Source organism: Oncorhynchus tshawytscha, unplaced genomic scaffold, assembly GCF_018296145.1.
Source record: "Oncorhynchus tshawytscha isolate Ot180627B unplaced genomic scaffold, Otsh_v2.0 Un_contig_1559_pilon_pilon, whole genome shotgun sequence".
Classification (NCBI taxonomy): domain Eukaryota; kingdom Metazoa; phylum Chordata; class Actinopteri; order Salmoniformes; family Salmonidae; genus Oncorhynchus; species Oncorhynchus tshawytscha.
Genome location: NW_024609494.1, coordinates 26,931 through 49,000, shown reverse-complemented (window position 1 = coordinate 49,000; position 22,070 = coordinate 26,931). Strand labels below are relative to the sequence as shown.

Here is a 22,070-nt window from a genome sequence, read left to right as displayed (position 1 = left end):
TACTGTGACATGTAATCATTATATTTACTGTGACATGTAATCATTATATTTACTGTAATATGTAATCATTATATTTACTGTAATATGTAATCAATATATTTACTGTGACATGTAATCATTATATTTACTGTGACATGTAATCATTATATTTACTGTAATATGTAATCATTATATTTACTGTAATATGTAATCATTATATTTACTGTAATATGTAATCAATATATTTACTGTGACATGTAATCATTATATTTACTGTAACAGGTAATCATTATATTTACTGTGACATGTAATCATTATATTTACTGTAATATGTAATCATTATATTTACTGTAACAGGTAATCATTATATTTACTGTAATATGTATACATTATATTTACTGTGACATGTAATCATTATATTTACTGTAATATGTAATCATTATATTTACTGTAATATGTAATCATTATATTTACTGTAATATGTAATCATTATATTTACTGTGACATGTAATCATTTTATTTACTGTGACATGTAATCATTTTATTTACTGTGACATGTAATCATTATATTTACTGTGACATGTAATCATTTTATTTACTGTGACATGTAATCATTTTATTTACTGTGACATGTAATCATTATATTTACTGTAACACGTAATCATTATATTTACTGTAATATGTCATGTTGAATGGAGTGGTGAATGTTAGTCATTTCAAATACATTTTCCCTGAAATCGACGCTAAGAAAGCTCCATTATGCCTGTTTATTGTATTAGAGAACTCTCCCCCTCCCCCTGTCACCCCCTCTACCTCTTTCCCCCTCCCTCCTGTCACCCTCTCTACCTCTTTCCCCCTCACTCCTGTCACCCCCTCTACCTCTTTCCCCCTCCCTCCTGTCACCCCTCTACCTCTTTCCCCTCTTTCTCCCCCTGTCTGTCACCCCCTCTGTCCTCTTTCCCCCTCCCTTTTTCCCTCTCTCCTGTCACCCCCTCTCTACCTCTTTCCCCCTCCCTCCCCCTCACTGTCACCACCCCTCTACCTCTTTCCCCCTCTGTCCTGTCACCCCCTCTTTCCTCTTCACCCCCTCCACCTCTTTCCCCCTCTGTCCTGTCCCCCCTCTCTCTTCTTTCCCCCCTCTACCTCTCCCTCCTGTCACCCCCTCTACCTCTTTCCCCCTCCCTCCTGTCACCCCCCTCCCCCTCTTTCCCCCTCTGTCCTGTCACCCTCTCTACCTCTTTCCCCTTTCCCCTCCTGTCACCCCCTACCTCTTTCCCCCTCCCTCCTGTCACCCTCTCTCTTTCCTCTTTCCCCCTCACTCCTGTCACCCCCTCTACCTCTTTCCCCCTCCCCCTCCTGTCACCCCCTCTACCTCTTTCCCCTCTCTGTGCTGTCACCCCCTCTACCTCTTTCCCCCTCCCTCCTGTCACCCCCTCTACCTCTTTCCCCCTCCCTCCTGTCACCCCCTCCACCTCTTTCCCCCTCTGTCCTGTCACCCTCTCTACTTCTTTCCCTCTCTGTCCTGTCACCCCCTCTACCTCTTTTTCCCCCTCCCCTCCTGTCACCCCCTCTACCTCTTTCCCCCCTCACTCCTGTCACCCCCTCTACCTCTTTCCCCCTCCCTCCTGTCACCCCCTCTACCTCTTTCCCCTCTGTGCTGCCACCCCCTCTACCTCTTTCCCCCTCTGTCCTGTCACCCCCTCTACCTCTTTTCCCCTCCCTCCTGTCACCCCCTACCTCTTTCCTCTTTCCCCCCTCCCTCCTGTCACCCCCCCCCCACCTCTTTCCCCCCTCTGTCCTGTCACCCTCTCTACTTCTTTCCCTCTTTCTGTCCTGTCACCCCCTACTACTCTTTCCCCCCCTCCCTCCTGTCACCCCCTCTACCTCTTTCCCCCTCTGTCCTGTCACCCCTCTACTCTTTCCCCCTTTCCCCCCTCCCTCTGTCCTGTCACCCCCCCTCTACCTCTTTCCCCCTCTGTCCTGTCACCCCCTCTACTTCTTTCCCTCTCTGTCCTGTCACCCCCCTCTTTCCTCTTTCTCCCTCCCTCCTGTCACCCCTCTCTTTCCTCTTTCCCCCTCCCTCCTGTCAACCCCCTCCACCTCTTTCCCCCTCTGTCCTGTCACCCTCTCTACTTCTTTCCCTCTCTGTCCTGTCACCCCCTCTACCTCTTTCCCCCCTCCCTCCTGTCACCCCCTCTACCTCTCCTCCTTCACCCCCTCCCCTTTCCCCCTCTGTCCTGTCACCCCCTCTACCTCTTTCCCCCTCCCTCCTGTCACCCCCCCCTCTACCTCTTTCCCCTGTCTCCCTCCTGTCACCCCCTCTACCTCTTTCCCCTCTCTGTCCTGTCACCCCCTCTACCTCTTTCCCCTCCCTCCTGTCAACCCCTCTACCTCTTTCCCTCTCTGTCCTGTCACCCCCTCTACCTCTTTCCCCCTCCCCCCCTCCTGTCACCCCCTCTACCTCTTTCCCCCTCCCTCCTGTCACCCCCTCTACCTCTTTCCCCTCCCCCTCCCTCCTGTCCTGTCACCCCACCCCCTCTACCTCTTTCCCTCTCTGTCCTGTCACCCCCCTCTTTCCTCTTTCCCTCCCCTCCCTGTCACCCCCTACCTACCTCTTTCCCCCTCTGTCCTGTCACCCCTACTCTACTTCTTTCCCTCTCTGTCCTGTCACCCCCTCCACCTCTTTCCCTCTCCCTCCTTTCACCCCCCTCTACCTATTTACCCTCCCTCCTGCCTCCCACTCTACCTCCCACTCCCTCTTCTGACCCCCTCTCTCCCCGTCTCCCCTTCCCCTCTCCCCTGTCTTCCCTCTCCTCCTCCCTCTCCACTGTCTCCCCCTCTCTCCCCTGTCTCTCCCCTGTGTCCCCATCCCTGTCTTCCTCTCTCTCGTCCAGCTTTAATTTCTTTATTTCAGTAGTATGATGGAGATTACAGCCTGAACCCCCTCTTCTTCCTCCTCCTCCTCCTAAGATAATTTCTGTCCTGAATGCTAGCTGTGTCCTGGTCGTGTGTCTGGTCTGTCGTTGTGTGGACAGACAGTCTGACGCAATGAGTACAGCTAGCGCTCGCTGCTGCATCTGTGCATTTTTGCTGTGTGTGTGTGTGTGTGTGTGTGTGTGTGTGTGTGTGTGTGTGTGTGTGTGTGTGTGTGTGTGTGTGTGTGTGTGTGTGTGTGTGTGTGTGTGTGTGTGCTAATGTTAAAATGGGCACATTACCACCAGAGGGAGCATAAGCATTCAAGTAGAAAACAAGATCGTCTGTATCACGGGAAAGGGGCCACCCCTGGGCACACACACACACACACACACACACACACACACTCACTCACTCACTCACTCACTCACTCACTCACTCACTCACACACACACACACACACACACACTCACTCACACACTCACTCACTCACTCACTCACTTTCTCACACACACACACACACACACACACACACACACACACACACACACACACACACACACACACACTGTCACACCCCTGACCTTGACTCTGACTGTCAATAGGGTAGTGGTTATTCCCAGGGTCATCCTTGACTCTGACTGTCAATAGGGTAGTGGTTATTCCTCCTGAGGGTCATCCTTGACTCTGACTGTCAATAGGGTAGTGGTTATTCCTCCTGAGGGTCATCCTTGACTCTGACTGTCAATAGGGTAGTGGTTATTCCTCCTGAGGGTCATCCTTGACTCTGACTGTCAATAGGGTAGTGGTTATTCCTCCTGAGGGTCATCCTTGACTCTGACTGTCAATAGGGTAGTGATAGTTCCTCTGAGGGTCATCCTTGACTCTGACTGTCAATAGGGTAGTGGTTATTCCCCTGAGTGTCATCCTTGACTCTGACTGTCAATAGGGTAGTGATAGTTCCTCTGAGGGTCATCCTTGACTCTGACTGTCAATAGGGTAGTGGTTATTCCCCTGAGGGTCATCCTTGACTCTGACTGTCAATAGGGTAGTGGTTATTCCCCTGAGGGTCATCCTTGACTCTGACTGTCAATAGGGTAGTGGTTATTCCCCTGAGGGTCATCCTTGACTCTGACTGTCAATAGGGTAGTGATAGTTCCTCTGAGGGTCATCCTTGACTCTGACTGTCAATAGGGTAGTGGTTATTCCCCTGAGGGTCATCCTTGACTCTGACTGTCAATAGGGTAGTGGTTATTCCCCTGAGGGTCATCCTTGACTCTGACTGTCAATAGGGTAGTGGTTATTCCCCTGAGGGTCATCCTTAACTCTGACTGTCAATAGGGTAGTGGTTATTCCCCTGAGGGTCATCCTTGACTCTGACTGTCAATAGGGTAGTGGTTATTCCCCTGAGGGTCATCCTTAACTCTGACTGTCAATAGGGTAGTGATAGTTCCTCTGAGGGTCATCCTTGACTCTGACTGTCAATAGGGTAGTGGTTATTCCCCTGAGCATCTGTCTGTGTGTTTGTACATACATGTGTGTGTGTGTGTGTGTGTGTGTGTGTGTGTGTGTGTGTGTGTGTGTGTGTGTGTGTGTGTGTGTGTGTGTGTGTGTGTGTGTGTGTGTGTGTGTGTGTGTGTGTGGAAAGGGGCATCAGCTTTGTTTTTTTTTGATGCAATAAGAGTCAGTTTAATTGACTCGATTTCCTCTCTCTCCTCCCTACAGAACTTCTTTCAAATCATCAGCAATCTCCTAGAGGAAGACAACAGGGAAAAGTGGGAAGACGCACAACAGGTAAGCATTCTGCAGTCAGCTTGATACATTATGGAATGCACTTAAAGTGGGTGAGTGTGGTATTCTTTCAGAATCTGTTCCAGATAGTTGAATACTATAGCATTCACCAGCACTGAGCCTGAGTTGTATCGCCAGGTTCAACTGGTCATTGTGATCTGAGTTCGTATTCAGAGTAGGAGTGCTGATCTAGGATCAGATTTGCTCTTTTAGATTATAAAATTGTGTAAGCAGGCGGGACCTGTTCCTGATCCTAGATCAGCCGTGAAGTACTTTTATTTAGTCACGTTGTGTAATGTGTCACTGGGTTGGGATGTGTCTGTATCTCTATCTGGAGGTATAATACCACCACTGTCCACTCGGTGGCAGCAGGGAGCACAGCCACAAGAGATGACCAGCCCCCATCGACTCATTACGTCTCTCTATGATGTTTGTTCTTCTTCCCTAGAAACCCAGTCACTCCATAGCAGTCAGGGTGGAAAGGTCATTTCAAATGCTGGATTTCATAATTACAGAACCCCTGAGGAGTATTTATCTTTATTTAGCCACATCAGAGGGATATAGCTGTTGCTAGAATGGATATTTCTGCCTCCCTGTGCTGTTCAAAAGAAGGATGTTGTGTGTATAGTATACCTGCTAGGTAAGAACAGCTACATGACTCCCATGTTAGTAGAACATATTCAACAGTGTGTACAGTTGAAGTTGGAAGTTTACATACACTTAAGGTGGGGTCATTAAAATGCGTTTTTCAACCACTACACAAATTTCCTGTTAACAAACTATAGTTTTGGCAAGTCGGTTAGGACATCTACTTTGTGCTTGACACAAGTCATTTTTCCAACAATTGTTTACAGACAGATTATTTCACTTATAATTCACTGTATCACAATTCCAGTGGGTCAGAAGTTTACATACACTAAGTTGACTGTGCCTTTAAACAGCAAATTCCAGAAAATGATGTCATGGCTTTAGAAGCTTCTGATAGGCTAATTGACATAATTTGAGTCAATTAGAGGTGTACCTGTGGATGTATTTCAAGGCCTACCTTCAAACTCATTGCCTCTTGGCTTGACATCATGGGAAAATAAAAAGAAATCAGCCAAGACCTCAGAAAAACAATTGTAGACCTCCACAAGTCTGGTTCATCCTTGGGAGCAATTTCCAAACGCCTAAAGGTACTGCGTTCATCTGTACAAACAATAGTACGCAAGTATAAACACCATGGGACCACGCAGCCGTCATACCGCTCAGGAAGGAGACGCGTTCTGTCTCCTAGACATGAACATACTTTGGTGTAAAAAGTGCAAATCAATCCCAGAACAGCAGCAAAGGACCTTGTGAAGATGCTGGAGGAAACAGGTACAAAGGTATCTAAATCCACAGTAAAACGAGTACCATATCGACATAACATGAAAGGCCGCTCAGCAAGGAAGAAGCCACTGCTCAAAATCCGCCATAAAAAAGCCAGACTACAGTTTGCAACTGCACATGGGGACAAATATTGTACTTTTTGGAGAAATGTCCTCTGGTCTGATGAAACTAATATAAAACTGTTTGGCCAAGCTGAAGAACACCATCCCAAACGTGAAGCACATGAGTGGCAGCATCATGTTGTGTGGGTGCTTTGCTGCAGGAGGGACTGGTGAACTTCACAAAATAGATGGCATCACGAGGATGGAAATCTATTGAAGATCTATTGAAGCAACATCTCAAGACATCAGTCAAGAAGTTAAAGCTTGGTCGCAAATGGGTCTTCCAAATGGACGATGACCCCAAGCATACTTCCAAAGTTGTGACAAAATGGATTAAGGACAACAAAGTCAAGGTATTGGAGTGGCCATCACAAAGCCCTGACCCCAATCCCATGGAAAATGTGTGGGCAGAACTGAAAAGCATGTGCGAGCAAGGAGGCCTACAAACATGACTCCAGCTCTGTCAGGAGGAATGGGCCAAAATTCACCCAACTTATTGTGGGAAGCTTGTGGAAGGCTACCCAAAATGTTTGACCCAAGTTAAACAATTCAAAGCCAATGCTACCAAATACTAATTGAGTGTTTGTAAACTTCTGACCCACTGGGAATGTGAAATAAAAGCTGAAATAAATCATTCTCTCTAATATTATTCTGGCATTTCACATTCTTAAAATAAATCCTAAAACTGAAATTTTACTCAGATTAAATGTCAGGAATTGTGAAAAACTGAGTTTAAACTTATTTGGCTAAGGTGTATGTAAACTTCCGACTAAACTTCCGACTGTAGATTGAACAAGGAAACATCTAATGGAATCATATTTTATACAGAACAGAAATAAATTCTATTCACATTCATTAACCATATTCTGGAACAGAAATGTGTTGGTCAGGTCCTCTTGTCTTTATCCTACAAAAATACAGATGTCAAGTATTTGTTTTTCACCAAGGATGCTGGGTACAACCCCAGGCAGGGGGTTTATGATTTTATCTGCGTGGGTTTTCCTCCTGTCACTTCTCCTGTCATCCTGAATGAGCCTCTCAGGGTTGAGAGGTGGCCACTCTTCCTTCAAAAACTCCCACTTTATTTTAAGACGAACCCGCCCTGTCTCCGGCAGAGACAGCATCTCCACAGACCACTAATTTACAAAGAACATCCGCAGCTTTTGTGAACTTGCAGTGCCAAATGACTGCCTTCCAGAGAGGAAAGGAAAGGAGGGCGAAGGGAGGAAAGAGAGAGAGAAAGAGAAAGAGAGAGAGAGAAAGAAAGAGAGAAAGAGAAAGAGAGGGGGGGTATTTTGGATGGTTGGTGTTTTTCTTCCTTTTTCTTCCCTCTGTTTCTCTTTGATTCACCTTGGTGGTTTAGACCTTGGAGAGAGAGAGAGAGAGAGGATGATAACGAGAGATAGAAAGAGAGGATGATAACGAGAGATAGAGAAGGAGAGATAGAGACAGAGAGATAGAGAATGAGAGAGAGAAGGAGAGAAGGAGAGAGGGAAGGATAGAGGATGAGAAAGATAGAGGAAGAGACAGAGAGAGGGAAGGATAGAGGATGAGAAAGATAGAGGAAGAGACAGAGAGAGGGAAGGATAGAGGAAGAGATGGAGAGAGAGAGAGAGAGAGAGAGAGAGAGAGAGAGAGAGAAAGAAAGATAGAGAGAAGTATGAAACCTAGCAGTTAAGAGCATTGGGCCAGTAGCCAAAAGGTTGCTGGTTTGAATCCAGAGCCAACAACAAATATATTTACTGAGCAAGGCACTTAAGCCTAATGGCTCCTGTAAGTCACTCTGGATAAGGGTGTCTGCTAAATGACTAAGAAAGAGAGAAAGAGAACAGCAGGCAGTCTGCCCTCTATCGACCCAGTCTTTCTGTCTCTCTCTACAAGTACTAATTGGTGGTCCTCACTGCAGTTTCTGACTTTTGTCTGTCTGGTCTACGACACACACACACACACACACACACACACACACACACACACACACACACACACACACACACACACACACACACTCTCTCTCTCTCTCTCTCTCTCTCTCTCTCTCTCTCTCTCTCATCGGTTGGATGCGAAGTAGTTACCCTACCAAGCGGTGATGCAGCCAGTCAAGATACTCTCAATGGTGTAGTTGTAGAACGTTCTGAAGATCTGAAGGCCCATGTTGAATCTTTTCAGCCTCCTGAGGGGGAAGAGGCATTGTCATGCCCTCTTCACGACTGTGTTAGTGTGTTTGGACCATGGTAATTACTTAGTGCTGTGGACACCGAGGAACTTGAAGCTCTCCACCCGCTCCACTATAGCCCCTTTTGATTTAAATTGTGGTGTGTTGGTCCTCCATTTCCTGTAGACCATAACCAACTCCTTTGTCTTGCCAACGTTGAGGGAGATGTTGTCTTGGCACCACACTGCCAGGTCAATGACCTGCTCCCTATAGGCTGTCTCATCGTCATCGGTGATCAGGCCTACTACTGACATGTCGTTGTGTCGCCAGCAAACTTAATGATGGTGTGTTGGAGTCTTGCATGGCCACGCAGTCATGGGTGAACAAGGAGTACAGGAGGGGACTAAGCATACATCCCTGAAGAAACCCCATGTTTAGGGTCAGTGTGGCCAATGTGTTGTTGCCTACCCTCACCACCTGGGGGCAGCTCGTCAGGAAGTTCAGGATCCATTTGCAGCGGGAGGGATTCAGTCCCAGGGACCTGAGCTTAGTGATGCTCTTGGAGGGCACCTTCCTCGCCCGCATCGAGCTGCCGACACAGGGCGCCTCCGTTCACAAGAACTGGGTGCTGTCGTTCTCCGTGGCCAACGTGAGTTAGTCATTTAAGTGTGTTAACCCTCTCAAGGCTGCCGGCCCTGATGGCATCCCTAGCCGCGTCCTCAGAGCATGTGCAGACCAGCTGGCTGGAGTGTTTACGGACATAATCAATCTCTCCATATCCCAGTCTGTTGTCCCCACTTATCCGGGAGCGAGGCGTCGGTGTGCAGAACGTGGCTTGATTTCACTTTTTAATCCGTAATTGTCTGGAGTTTCTGCTCAATATGTCTCGTGTCTGAGCAGATGAATTGCGACTCCACTTTGTCCCTGTCGTTTTGTCTCTTTGTTTTCCTTACGGAGGGCATAGCTGTTTGTAGACGTCCATGTCACCTTTCCATGGTTAAAAGTGGTGGTTCACGCTTTCAGTTTTGCACATATGCTGCCATCTATCCACAGTTTTTGGTTTGGGTAAGTTATCATTTTCACAGTGGGAACAACATCCTCTATGCACTTCCTGATGAACTCAGTCACAGAGTCAGTGTACCATTTCCCACACCGCGTGATCAAAACAATCTTAAAACATAGATTCCAATTGGTCAAACCAACGTTGAACAGTTCTTGCCACAAGTGCTTCCTGTTTAAGTTTCTGCCTATAGGTGTGGAGGAACAGAAAGCGTCCGGATTAGTGTCCCGCTTCTTGAAAGTGGCAGCTCTGGCCTTAAACTCAGTGCGGATGTTGCCTGTAATCAATGGCTTCTGGTTAGGACATGTGCGCACAGTCACTGTGGAGAAGAAGCCGTCAATGCACTTATTAATTAAGCCAGTGACTGATGTGGTAAACTCCTCAATGCTATGGGATGAATCCCGGAATATATTCCAGTCTGTGCTAGCGAAACAGTTCTGTAACTTAACGTCTGCTTCATCAGACCACTTACCTATTGAGTGTGTCACTGGTACTTCCTGTTTAAGTTTTTACTTGTAAGAAGGAATTAGGAGGTTAAAGTTATGGTCAGATTTGCCAAAGGGAGGGCGAGGGACTGCCTTGTAAGCATTTCTGTGCATCAAGGTGATCAAGGGCTTCGACGCCTCTAGTTGCAACGGTGACATGATGGTAACATTTTAGTTAAAACAGATTTCTGTTTCCCTGCATTAAAATCACCGGCCACGAGATGCGCCAACATTGGATGTGCACTTTTTGATTTGCTTATAGTCCTATACAGCTTGTTGAGCGTAGTGTTAGTGCAAGCAGCGGTTTGTGGTGGTAAATAGACAGCTATGAACCATGTATATGAAAACAATCTTGGTAAATATTCTGCAGCTTATCATGAAGTATTCTAACTCAGGCGAGAGAAAACCCCAAACTTCCTTTAACATTAGAGATCGCGCACAAGTTGGTGTTAACAAAGAGCCACTCCTCCCGCTTCTTCCCCCGTCCACTCTAGACGATGCATGGAGACGTCAGATAGATGTATATTATCCATGTCCTCTCTAGACGATGCATGGAGACGTCAGATAGATGTATATTATCCATGTCCTCTCTAGACGATGCATGGAGACGTCAGATAGATGTATATTATCCATGTCCTCTCTAGACGATGCATGGAGACGTCAGATAGATGTATATTATCCATGTCCTCTCTAGACGATGCATGGAGACGTGCCTCTCTAGACGATGCATGGAGACGTCAGATAGATGTATATTATCCATGTCCTCTCTAGACGATGCATGGAGATAGATGTATATTATCCATGTCCTCTCTAGACGATGCATGGAGACGTCAGATAGATGTATATTATCCATGTCCTCTCTAGACGATGCATGGAGACGTCAGATAGATGTATATTATCCATGTCCTCTCTAGACGATGCATGGAGACGTGCATGATAGATGTATATTATCCATGTCCTCTCTAGACGATGCATGGAGACGTCAGATAGATGTATATTATCCATGTCCTCTCTAGACGATGCATGGAGACGTCCAGATAGATGTATATTATCCATGTCCTCTCTAGACGATGCATGGAGACGTCAGATAGATGTATATTATCCATGTCCTCTCTAGACGATGCATGGAGACGTCAGATAGATGTATATTATCCATGTCCTCTCTAGACGATGCATGGAGACGTCAGATAGATGTATATTATCCATGTCCTCTCTAGACGATGCATGGAGACGTCAGATAGATGTATATTATCCATGTCCTCTCTAGACGATGCATGGAGACGTCAGATAGATGTATATTATCCATGTCCTCTCTCTATGAGACGAGACGTGATAGATGTATATTATCCATGTCCTCTCTAGACGATGCATGGAGACGTCAGATAGATGTATATTATCCATGTCCTCTCTAGACGATGCATGGAGACGTCAGATAGATGTATATTATCCATGTCCTCTCTAGACGATGCATGGAGACGTCAGATAGATGTATATTATCCATGTCCTCTCTAGACGATGCATGGAGACGTCAGATAGATGTATATTATCCATGTCCTGTATATTATCCATGTCTAGACGATGCATGGAGACGTCAGATAGATGTATATTATCCATGTCCTCTCTAGACGATGCATGGAGACGTCAGATAGATGTATATTATCCATGTCCTCTCTAGACGATGCATGGAGACGTCAGATAGATGTATATTATCCATGTCCTCTCTAGAGACGAGATGATGTATATTATCCATGTCCTCTGGATGGAGACGTCAGATAGATGTATATTATCCATGTCCTCTCTAGACGATGCATGGAGACGTCAGATAGATGTATATTATCCATGTCCTCTCTAGACGATGCATGGAGACGTCAGATAGATGTATATTATCCATGTCCTCTCTAGACGATGCATGGAGACGTCAGATAGATGTATATTATCCATGTCCTCTAGACGATGCATGGAGACGTCAGATCTCTGTCCTCTCTAGAGAGATAGATGTATATTATCCATGTCCTCTGCATGGAGACGTCAGATAGATGTATATTATCCATGTCCTCTCTAGACGATGCATGGAGACGTCAGATAGATGTATATTATCCATGTCCTCTCTAGACGATGCATGGAGACGTCAGATAGATGTATATTATCCATGTCCTCTCTAGACGATGCATGGAGACGTCAGATAGATGTATATTATCCATGTCCTCTCTAGACGATGCATGGAGACGTCAGATAGATGTATATTATCCATGTCCTCTCTAGACGATGCATGGAGACGTCAGATAGATGTATATTATCCATGTCCTAGACGATGTCCTCTCTAGACGATGCATGGAGACCATGTCCTCTCTAGACAGATAGATGTATATTATCCATGTCCTCTCTAGACGATGCATGGAGACGTCCTCAGATAGATGATGTATATTATCCATGTCCTCTCTAGACGATGCATGGAGACGTCAGATAGATGTATATTATCCATGTCCTCTCTAGATGCGGATGCATGGAGACGTCAGATAGATGTATATTATCCATGTCCTCTCTAGACGATGCATGGAGACGTCAGATAGATGTATATTATCCATGTCCTCTCTAGACGATGCATGGAGACGTCAGATAGATGTATATTATCCATGTCCTCTCTAGACGATGCATGGAGACGTCCATGTCCCCGCTCTAGACGATGCATGGAGACCTCCATGTCTAGACGATGCATGGAGACGTCAGATAGATGTATATTATCCATGTCCTCTCTAGACGATGCATGGAGACGTCAGATAGATGTATATGCATGGAGACGTCATGATGTATATTATCCCTGTATATTATCCATGTCCTCTCTAGACGATGCATGGAGACGTCAGGGAGATGTATATTATCCCCGTCCTCTCTAGAGGATGCATGGAGACGTCAGATAGATGTATATTATCCCCGTCCTCTCTAGACGATGCATGGAGACGTCAGATAGATGTATATTATCCCCGTCCTCTCTAGAGGATGCATGTTGACGTCAGATAGATGTATATTATCCATGTCCTTGTTGAGCCATGTCTCAGAGAAACAGAGAGTTTTACAGTTCTTCAGGTCCTGCTGATAGGACAGTCTCGAGCGGAGCTCTTCCAGGTTGTTCTCCGGGTACGTTCCTCAATAGAAGGTAGTTTATTTCCTCGCCAACGTAGTTTTGTCAGGATACCGACTGGTCTGCCTCTTCTCTGCCGTCGCTTACTCTTTCGAGTCTGGGGGATGGTGGACACGTTATGATTTTTTTTTGTAAGATCAGCTAAAAAAATTTTTTTTTTAAAACAGCAGAATTGGTCAGGAGCCTGTAAAACAGTTGCTATTCACTGCAGCGCCATCTTGTCAGCCTGCAGAGGTTAGGGTTCGAGTTTGAGTCAGAGGTGGGGAGTTGAGATGAGATAATCAGAAAGACAAAGACCATGAAGGTACACCTGGCCAAGAACTCTCTCTACCTAACACCCTTCTATCCTCTGTCTCTCAGCCTGCAGAGGGTTAGAGTTTGGGTAAGAGGTGGGTAGTTGAGATGATATAATCAGAAAGACAAAGACCATGGAGGTACAGCTGGCTAAGAACTCTCTCTGCCTAACTGTCCATTTTTAAACACCCTCCTATTCCTCTGTCTGTCAGCCAGTAAACTGATGAAGTCACAGTCTGTTCACCCTGCTACCATCTAGCAGACAGAGCCGGTACAGGTGCATCAAAGCTGGGACCGAATGACTGAAAAACGTCTTCTATCTCCAGGCCATCAGACTGTTGATCAGCTACCTGCCCTGTACTCTGCCCTGCACCTTGAGACTAACCCCCCATGTACAGTATAGAGTCATTGAACGCTGGTCACCTCATAATCTATTTATATACTCAATGTGTATGTCTCTACAGTATTCTCCACATAGCTTATCCTAATATACCTACTACTGTACATACCAGATTCTTTTCCACATTTTATACTGTCTATACACACCATGTATTTAAAATTTAGATGTAGAAATTGTCCTGCACTGTTGGAGCTAGTAACATGAGCATTTCACTGCACCTGCTATAACACCTGCAAATATGTGTACTTAACCAATAAACTTTGATTTGATTTGAACCTTATCTACATCTTCCTCTGGGCTCCTCATCAGACATACAGGGTTCCTCTGGGCTCCTCATCAGACACACAGCCTTCCTCTGGGCTCCTCATCAGACACACATCCTTCCTCTGGGCTCCTCATCAGACACACAGCCTTCCTCTGGGCTCCTCATCAGACACACAGCCTTCCTCTGGGCTCCTCATCAGACACACAGCCTTCCTCTGGGCTCCTCGACAGACATACAGCCTTCCTCTGGGCTCCTCATCAGACATCCTTCCTCTGGGCTCCTCATCAGACATACAGCCTTCCTCTGGGCTCCTCATCAGACATCCAGCCTTCCTCTGGGCTCCTTATCAGACATACATCTTCCTCTGGGCTCCTCATCAGACATACAGCCTTCCTCTGGGCTCTTCATCAGACATACAGCCTTCCTCTGGGCTCCTAATCACACATACAGCCTTCCTCTGGGCTCCTCATCAGACATCCTTCCTCTGGGCTCCTCATCAGACACACAGCCTGCCTCTGGGCTCCTCATCAGACATACAGCCTTCCTCTGGGCTCCTCATCAGACATACAGCCTTCCTCTGGGCTCTTCATCAGACATACAGCCTTCCTCTGGGCTCCTCATCAGACATACAGCCTTCCTCTGGGCTCCTCATCAGACATCCAGCCTTCCTCTGGGCTCCTTATCAGACATACATCTTCCTCTGGGCTCCTCATCAGACATACAGCCTTCCTCTGGGCTCTTCATCAGATATACAGCCTTCCTCTGGGCTCCTCATCAGACATACAGCCTTCCTCTGGGCTCCTCATCAGACATCCTTCCTCTGGGCTCCTCATCAGACACACAGCCTTCCTCTGGGCTCCTCATCAGACATACAGCCTTCCTCTGGGCTCCTCATCAGACATACAGCCTTCCTCTGGGCTCCTCATCAGACATCCTTCCACTGGGCTCCTCATCAGACATCCTTCCACTGGGCTCCTTATCAGACATACAGCCTTCCTCTGGGCTCCTCATCAGACATACAGCCTTCCCCTGGGCTCCTCATCAGACACACATCCTTCCTCTGGGCTCCTCATCAGACACACAGCCTTCCTCTGGGCTCCTCATCAGACATACAGCCTTCCTCTGGGCTCCTCATCAGACACACATCCTTCCTCTGGGCTCCTCATCAGACACACAGCCTTCCTCTGGGCTCCTCATCAGACATCCTTCCTCTGGGCTCCTCATCAGACATACAGCCTTCCTCTGGGCTCCTCATCAGACATACAGCCTTCCTCTGGGCTCCTCATCAGACATACAGCCTTCCTCTGGGCTCCTCATCAGACACACAGCCTTCCTTTGGGCTCCTCATCAGACATACAGCCTTCCTCTGGGCTCCTCATCAGACATACAGCCTTCCTCTGGGCTCCTCATCAGACATACAGCCTTCCTCTGGGCTCCTCATCAGACATACAGCCTTCCTCTGGGCTCCTCATCAGACATACAGCCTTCCTCTGGGCTCCTCATCAGACACACAGCCTTCCTCTGGGCTCCTCATCAGACATACAGCCTTCCTCTGGGCTCCTCGTCAGAAAGACATCATTCCTCTTGGCTCCTCATCAGACATATAGCCTTCCTCTGGGCTCCTCATCAGACATACAGCCTTACTCTGGGCTCCTCATCAGAAAGACATCTTCCCTCTTGGCTCCTCATCAGACATACAGCCTTCCTTCTACAACCATTTCTTTCTGGCATGCTGCTTCGTATCTCATTCAAATCTCATCTCCACTGCAGAAATTACACACACACACACACACACACACACACACACACACACACACACACACACACACACACACACACACACACACACACACACACACACACACAGAAGGCAGACCGGAAATCTGTCTGTCTGATTAGGAACCCAGAGGAGGATGGAGACAAGGTTCATTAGTTCACTGGCTGAGGAACAGAGCCCTCGGTCTGCCTAAGGAGGGTGTGTGTTTGTGTGGATGTGTGTCTGTCTAAGGATTGGCTGCCTGGTGTTTAAGAATGTGCGATTCAGGCCAAGTCTATTTAGGTATAAAGAGTTCTTCTTTGGCCAATGTGTAGTTCATCTTCACCAGACCATGAGCTGATATGACAGCCATCTGTCATCTAAAGGATCAGGGTAAAAGATGGATTTTGGACAGATGTGTTTTTATGCATTATTTTACAACTAGACAATGTGTTGGTGTTCTAAAAGCTAGACAGAAGCAATGCACTTCAAATCCTGTTAGTTGTAGTACAGGAATGGCTATGATGAGTGTGGATGGATGCTGCCGTGTATTCACTGTTTCTGAGGAAACGGAGGATGAGCTGCATGTCTGTTGTTGTAGAGATGAAAATATCAGCTGTATGTCTGTTGTTTTTGGCAGTAGGAATGGCTGAGGAATGGCTGAGGAATGGCTGAGGAATGGCTGAGGAATGGCTGAGGAATGGCTGAGGAATGGCTGAGGAATGGCTGAGGAATGACTGAGGGCTGAGGAATGAGGAATGGCTGAGGAATGGCTGAGGAATGGCTGAGGAATGGCTGAGGAATGGCTGAGGAATGGCTGAGGAATGGCTGAGGAATGACTGGCTGAGGAATGGCTGAGGAATGGCTGAGGAATGGCTGAGGAATGGCTGAGGAATGGCTGAGGAATGACTGAGGAATGGCTGAGGAATGGCTGAGGAATGGCAATGGTCAAGAATTGTCTGCTTTGTCTGTAATTGTCTGCTTTGCTGTGTTTTATATCTCCGTCTTGGTCAGGTCATTATTGTGAATGAGAATGTGTTCTCAATTACTTACCTGGTTAAATAAAGGCAAATAAGATGTGTCAATGCTGTTGAGAGGATGGGAGTTGTAGTTCAGTTGTTGTCAAGCACAGAAATACACTGAGTTGACAAAACATTAAGAACACCTGCTCTTGCCATAGACTGACCAGGTGAATCCAGGTGAAAGACATGATCCCTTATTGATGTCACTTGTTAAATCCACTTCAATCAGTGTAGATGAAGGGGAGGAGATGGGTTGAATAATGATTTTTAAGCCTTGAGGCGTGGATTGTGTTCCATTCATAGGTTGAATGGGCCAGACAAAACTTTGAAGTGCCTTTGAACGGGGTACGGGAGTAGGAGCCAGACGTTTGTTTCAAGAATTTCAGTGCTGCTGGGTTTTTCACGCTCAACAGTTACCCCTGTGTATCACGAATGGTCCACCACCCAAAGGACATCCAGCCAACTTGACACAACTGTGGGAAGAATTGGAGTCAACATGGGCCAGCATCCCTGTAGAACGCTTTCGACACCTTGTAGAGGTCTATGCCCCGACGAATTTAGTCTGTTCTGAGGGCAAAATGGGGGTTCAACTCAATATTAGGTGTTGTTTTGTACACTCAGTGTGTATGTGTGTCTGTTGCTAAGGGAAGGAAGAAAGACCTTGTTGCTGTGGTGTGAGCATGAAGAGGATGATCTGGTGCTTCTCTTTGAATCCACCTCCACTGCAGCCTTTACCCCATTCATCCAGAGAGGGCCTGCGCTATGGGTCACATAGGCAGGAGGGGGAGGAGAAATGTGCTTTCAGCCAGCTAGTCAGCTAGCTAGTCAGACAGACGTGTGTGTGTGTGTGTGTGTGTGTGTGTGTGTGTGTGTGTGTGTGTGTGTGTGTGTGTGTGTGTGTGTGTGTGTGTGTGTGTGTGTGTGTGTGTTTACGTATGTGGGGATGAGTGCATCTCCGTCTGTATGTGTGAGTGTGTGCGTGCGTGCGTGCACGTGTCAGTAAGTATATGTGTGAGTGTGTGTGTGTGATTGTATCAGGAGGTGTTCATTATGGGATGCCACTCAGAGCTCCTCTCCGGACTAAGACATGTCATTGCCTTGTCTGTAGAGCAGAGCTATAGCTAACTCACATGCTGCTATTCTGTGTCCATGTCTAGGACAGCTACTGTCATAATGGGGCTTTTCCTTCCTGATAAATCTAATTGTTTTCAAGTACCATTTTAACACTGTTTGAATTGCTGATTAAATTAGAATAGATCCATTTGGTACATCTTAAGGAAAATACAAAGAACAATAGAACAAAAATGATATATTGAGATCATCATCATCAGCGCATTAACAGTCTGCCTCACTCAAATCACACAAAATGTCTGCCCCCAAAATCAAGTCCCCTCTGATTACAGCTGATCCCTCTCTGCTAGATTCAGGTCTGCCAGGATAGTGGGCCGTTCTCTTCAAGGTCAACGATCGGATTAGTGTGTCTTAATGTGTATCAGCTGGGATGGGAGACAGGTGTGCTTGCGTGAGTGTGTTGCTCTGTCTCTATCCATGGTCCTGAATGCTTCCTTTGCATTCTCTCTGACACTGATGGCAGGTCCCTAAGGACAGACACACTGCCCTGTCTTGAGCAATCACTCTCCAGTGGTCACTAAGCAGTGTCCTTTTAAAGGGTAGTCTCTAGCTCTCCAGTGGTCACTAAGCAGTGTCCTTTTAAAGGGTAGTCTCTAGCTCTCCAGTGGTCACTAGACAGTGTGCTTCTAAAGGGCAGTGTCTATCTACTAGCCATGTCCTGCTGTGTCAGGGTGTCTGTCTCAAAGGTTCACTGTCGGATAATGCAAAGATCAATACATGTACTGACAGATGTCTAATTTTGAACAATGTCCTGACCTGTGCAATCACTTTTAGTAGGCATTAGACAATGCCCCCTTTTAAAAGGTACTAGTACCTACTAGCAAGTAGCCATGTCCTGGTCTGTCCCCTTTTAAAGGTTACCAGTATCTAGTAACCATGTCCTGGTCTGTCCCCTTTTAAAGGTTACCAGTAGCTAGTAACCATGTCCTGGTCTGTCCCCTTTTAAAGGTTACCAGTATCTAGTAGCCATGTCCTGGTCTGTCCCCTTTTAAAGAGTACCAGTATCTAGTAGCCATGTCCTGGTCTGTCCCCTTTTAAAGAGTACCAGTATCTAGTAGCCATGTCCTGGTCTGTCCCCTTTTAAAGAGTACCAGTATCTAGTAGCCATGTCCTGGTCTGTCCCCTTTTAAAGAGTACCAGTATCTAGTAACCATGTCCTGGTCTGTCCCCTTTTAAAGAGTACCAGTATCTAGTAACCATGTCCTGGTCTGTCCCCTTTTAAAGAGTACCAGTATCTAGTAGCTAGTAACCATGTCCTGGTCTGTCCCCTTCTAAAGGTTACCAGTATCTAGTAGCCATGTCCTGGTCTGTCCCCTTTTAAAGGTTACCAGTATCTAGTAACCATGTCCTGGTCTGTCCCCTTTTAAAGGTTACCAGTATCTAGTAGCTAGTAACCATGTCCTGGTCTGTCCCCTTTTAAAGGTTACCAGTATCTAGTAGCCATGTCCTGGTCTGTCCCCTTTTAAAGGTTACCAGTATCTAGTAACCATGTCCTGGTCTGTCCCCTTTTAAAGGTTACCAGTATCTAGTAACCATGTCCTGGTCTGTCCCCTTTTAAAGGTTACCAGTATCTAGTAACCATGTCCTGGTCTGTCCCCTTTTAAAGGTTACCAGTATCTAGTAACCATGTCCTGGTCTGTCCCCTTTTAAAGGTTACCAGTATCAGTAATGTCCTGGTCAAATGTACCAGTTTAGTAGCCATGTCCTGGTCTGTCCCCTTTTAAAGAGTACCAGTATCTAGTAACCATGTACCAAAGAGTCTGTCCTATCTGTCCCCTTTTAAAGTGTTACCAGTAGCTAGTAACCATGTCCTGGTCTGTCCCCTTTTAAAGGTTACCAGTATCTAGTAGCTAGTAACCATGTCCTGGTCTGTCCCCTTTTAAAGGTTACCAGTATCTAGTAGCCATGTCCTGGTCTGTCCCCTTTTAAAGAGTACCAGTATCTAGTAGCTAGTAACCATGTCCTGGTCTGTCCCCTTCTAAAGGTTACCAGTATCTAGTAGCCATGTCCTGGTCTGTCCCCTTTTAAAGGTTACCAGTATCTAGTAACCATGTCCTGGTCTGTCCCCTTTTAAAGGTTACCAGTATCTAGTAACCATGTCCTGGTCTGTCCCCTTTTAAAGGTTACCAGTATCTAGTAACCATGTCCTGGTCTGTCCCCTTTTAAAGGTTACCAGTATCTAGTAACCATGTCCTGGTGTAGCCTAGTCAAATCAAATCAAATCAAATGTATTTATATAGCCCTTCGTACATCAGCTGATATCTCAAAGTGCTGTACAGAAACCCAGCCTAAAACCCCAAACAGCAAGCAATGCAGGTGTAGAAGCACGGTGGCTAGGAAAAACTCCCTAGTGGTTAGAGCGTTGGACTAGTAACCATGTCCTGGTGTAGCCTAGTTGTTAGAGCGTTGGACTAGTAGCCATGTCCTGGTGTAGCCTAGTGGTTAAAGCGTTGGACTAGTAGCCATGTCCTGGTGTAGCCTAGTGTTTAGAGCGTTGGACTAGTAGCCATGTCCTGGTGTAGCCTAGTGGTTAAAGCGTTGGACTAGTAGCCATGTCCTAGAAGTTTGCAAGATCGAATTCCAGAGCTGACAAGGTAAACATTTGTTGTTCTTCCTCTGAACAAGGCAGTTAACCCACTGTTCTTAGGCCAGGTAACCCACTGTTCTTAGGCCAGGTAACCCACTGTTCCTAGGCCAGTTAACCCACTGTTCCTAGGCCAGTTAACCCACTGTTCCTAGGCCAGTTAACCCACTGTTCCTAGGCCAGTTAACCCACTGTTCCTAGGCCATCATTGTAAATAAGAATTTGTTCTTAACTGAATTGCCTAGTTAAATAAAGGTAAAATTATTATTTTTTTAAAAGGTGTCACAACACCAGCTCGAAGTCCGTAACAAAAAGGGAGACAACGTGTGAATAAATAATAACAAAAATATATTTATTGACTGAAGTAACATAAATACAATTAACAATGGTGTAATCAGCAGTGTAAGTAAGTGGTTGCGAGAATAAATGTGATAATGAGGGGTGTTGAAAGGTGCCAAAGCAAACAAAACAGAGACAAAAATGCCACAACCAAAATCTATCAGTGTGTCTGCATGGAGAGAGTCCCCTCAATGAATGGGGAAGAGGTGTATTTATCCTGGGACACACCCAGGTCCAGGTGTGTCCCATGTCGCTGACGACCCTCCCAGCCCCGCCCACCTAGGGCTGAAAACAAGAGCAAAGAGAAAGAATACGTCAGACAGAGTGGGAGGGTCGTCACAGGATGATAACACACCCAGCCCCGCCCACTGACATCCTAATATGGAAAACAAGAGCAAAGAGAAAGAATACGTCAGACAGAGTGGGAGGGGTGTCACAAAGGGTCCCAGAATCTAGTAGCTAGTAGCCATGTCCTGGTCTGTCCCCTTTTAAAGGGTACCAGAATCTAGTAGCTAGTAGCCATGTCCTGGTCTGTCCCCTTTTAAAGGGTCCCAGAATCTAGTAGCTAGTAGCCATGTCCTGGTCTGTCCCCTTTTAAAGGGTACCAGAATCTAGTAGCTAGTAGCCATGTCCTGGTCTGTCCCCTTTTAAAGGGTACCAGAATCTAGTAGCTAGTAGCCATGTCCTGGTCTGTCCCCTTTTAAAGGGTACCAGAATCTAGTAGCTAGTAGCCATGTCCTGGTCTGTCCCCTTTTAAGGGTACCAGAATCTAGTAGCTAGTAGCCATGTCCTGGTCTGTCCCCTTTTAAAGGGTACCAGAATCTAGTAGCTAGTAGCCATGTCCTGGTCTGTCCCCTTTTAAAGGGTACCAGAATCTAGTAGCTAGTAGCCATGTCCTGGTCTGTCCCCTTTTAAAGGGTACCAGAATCTAGTAGCTAGTAGCCATGTCCTGGTCAGAGGTGAGATATCTGATGAGTGGAAGATTAAATGTTTTAGATTGTTGTGGTTCATGTTGGACAAGTAAAATCAGTCAAAGTAAACGGTCTGTTAGAAGCTAAGTCTTCACATAACCCTATGACATTCTGTTTGCTTCTATCCCTCACATAACGCCTCTACGTTTTACATAGCCCTGTTTTCCACACCACACTCCCTCTCTCCCAGGAGACAGTTCCAAGTGGAACGCTGGTATAACACTACTGACTAATGCTGTGTACATGTAATGGCAGCACTGATGTTGCAGTAATAAGATAACTGTGAAGTTTCTCGCCTCTCGTCCCACGTCTAGTTC

General features: G+C 46.3%; 1 protein-coding gene across 1 annotated transcript in view; it reads left to right on the top strand.

Annotated features, from left to right (window-relative positions):
- LOC112241149 (adhesion G protein-coupled receptor B3-like) overlaps positions 1 to 22,070 on the top strand; it is a gene marked incomplete at its 3' end in the record, with an annotated part of 86,553 nt that overhangs the window by 38,289 nt on the left and 26,194 nt on the right. Inside the window, exon 11 of the mRNA XM_042315526.1 lies at positions 4,618 to 4,686. Coding sequence (XP_042171460.1) covers positions 4,618 to 4,686 — 69 coding nt within the window. The remainder of the gene's footprint in view (positions 1 to 4,617; positions 4,687 to 22,070) is intronic.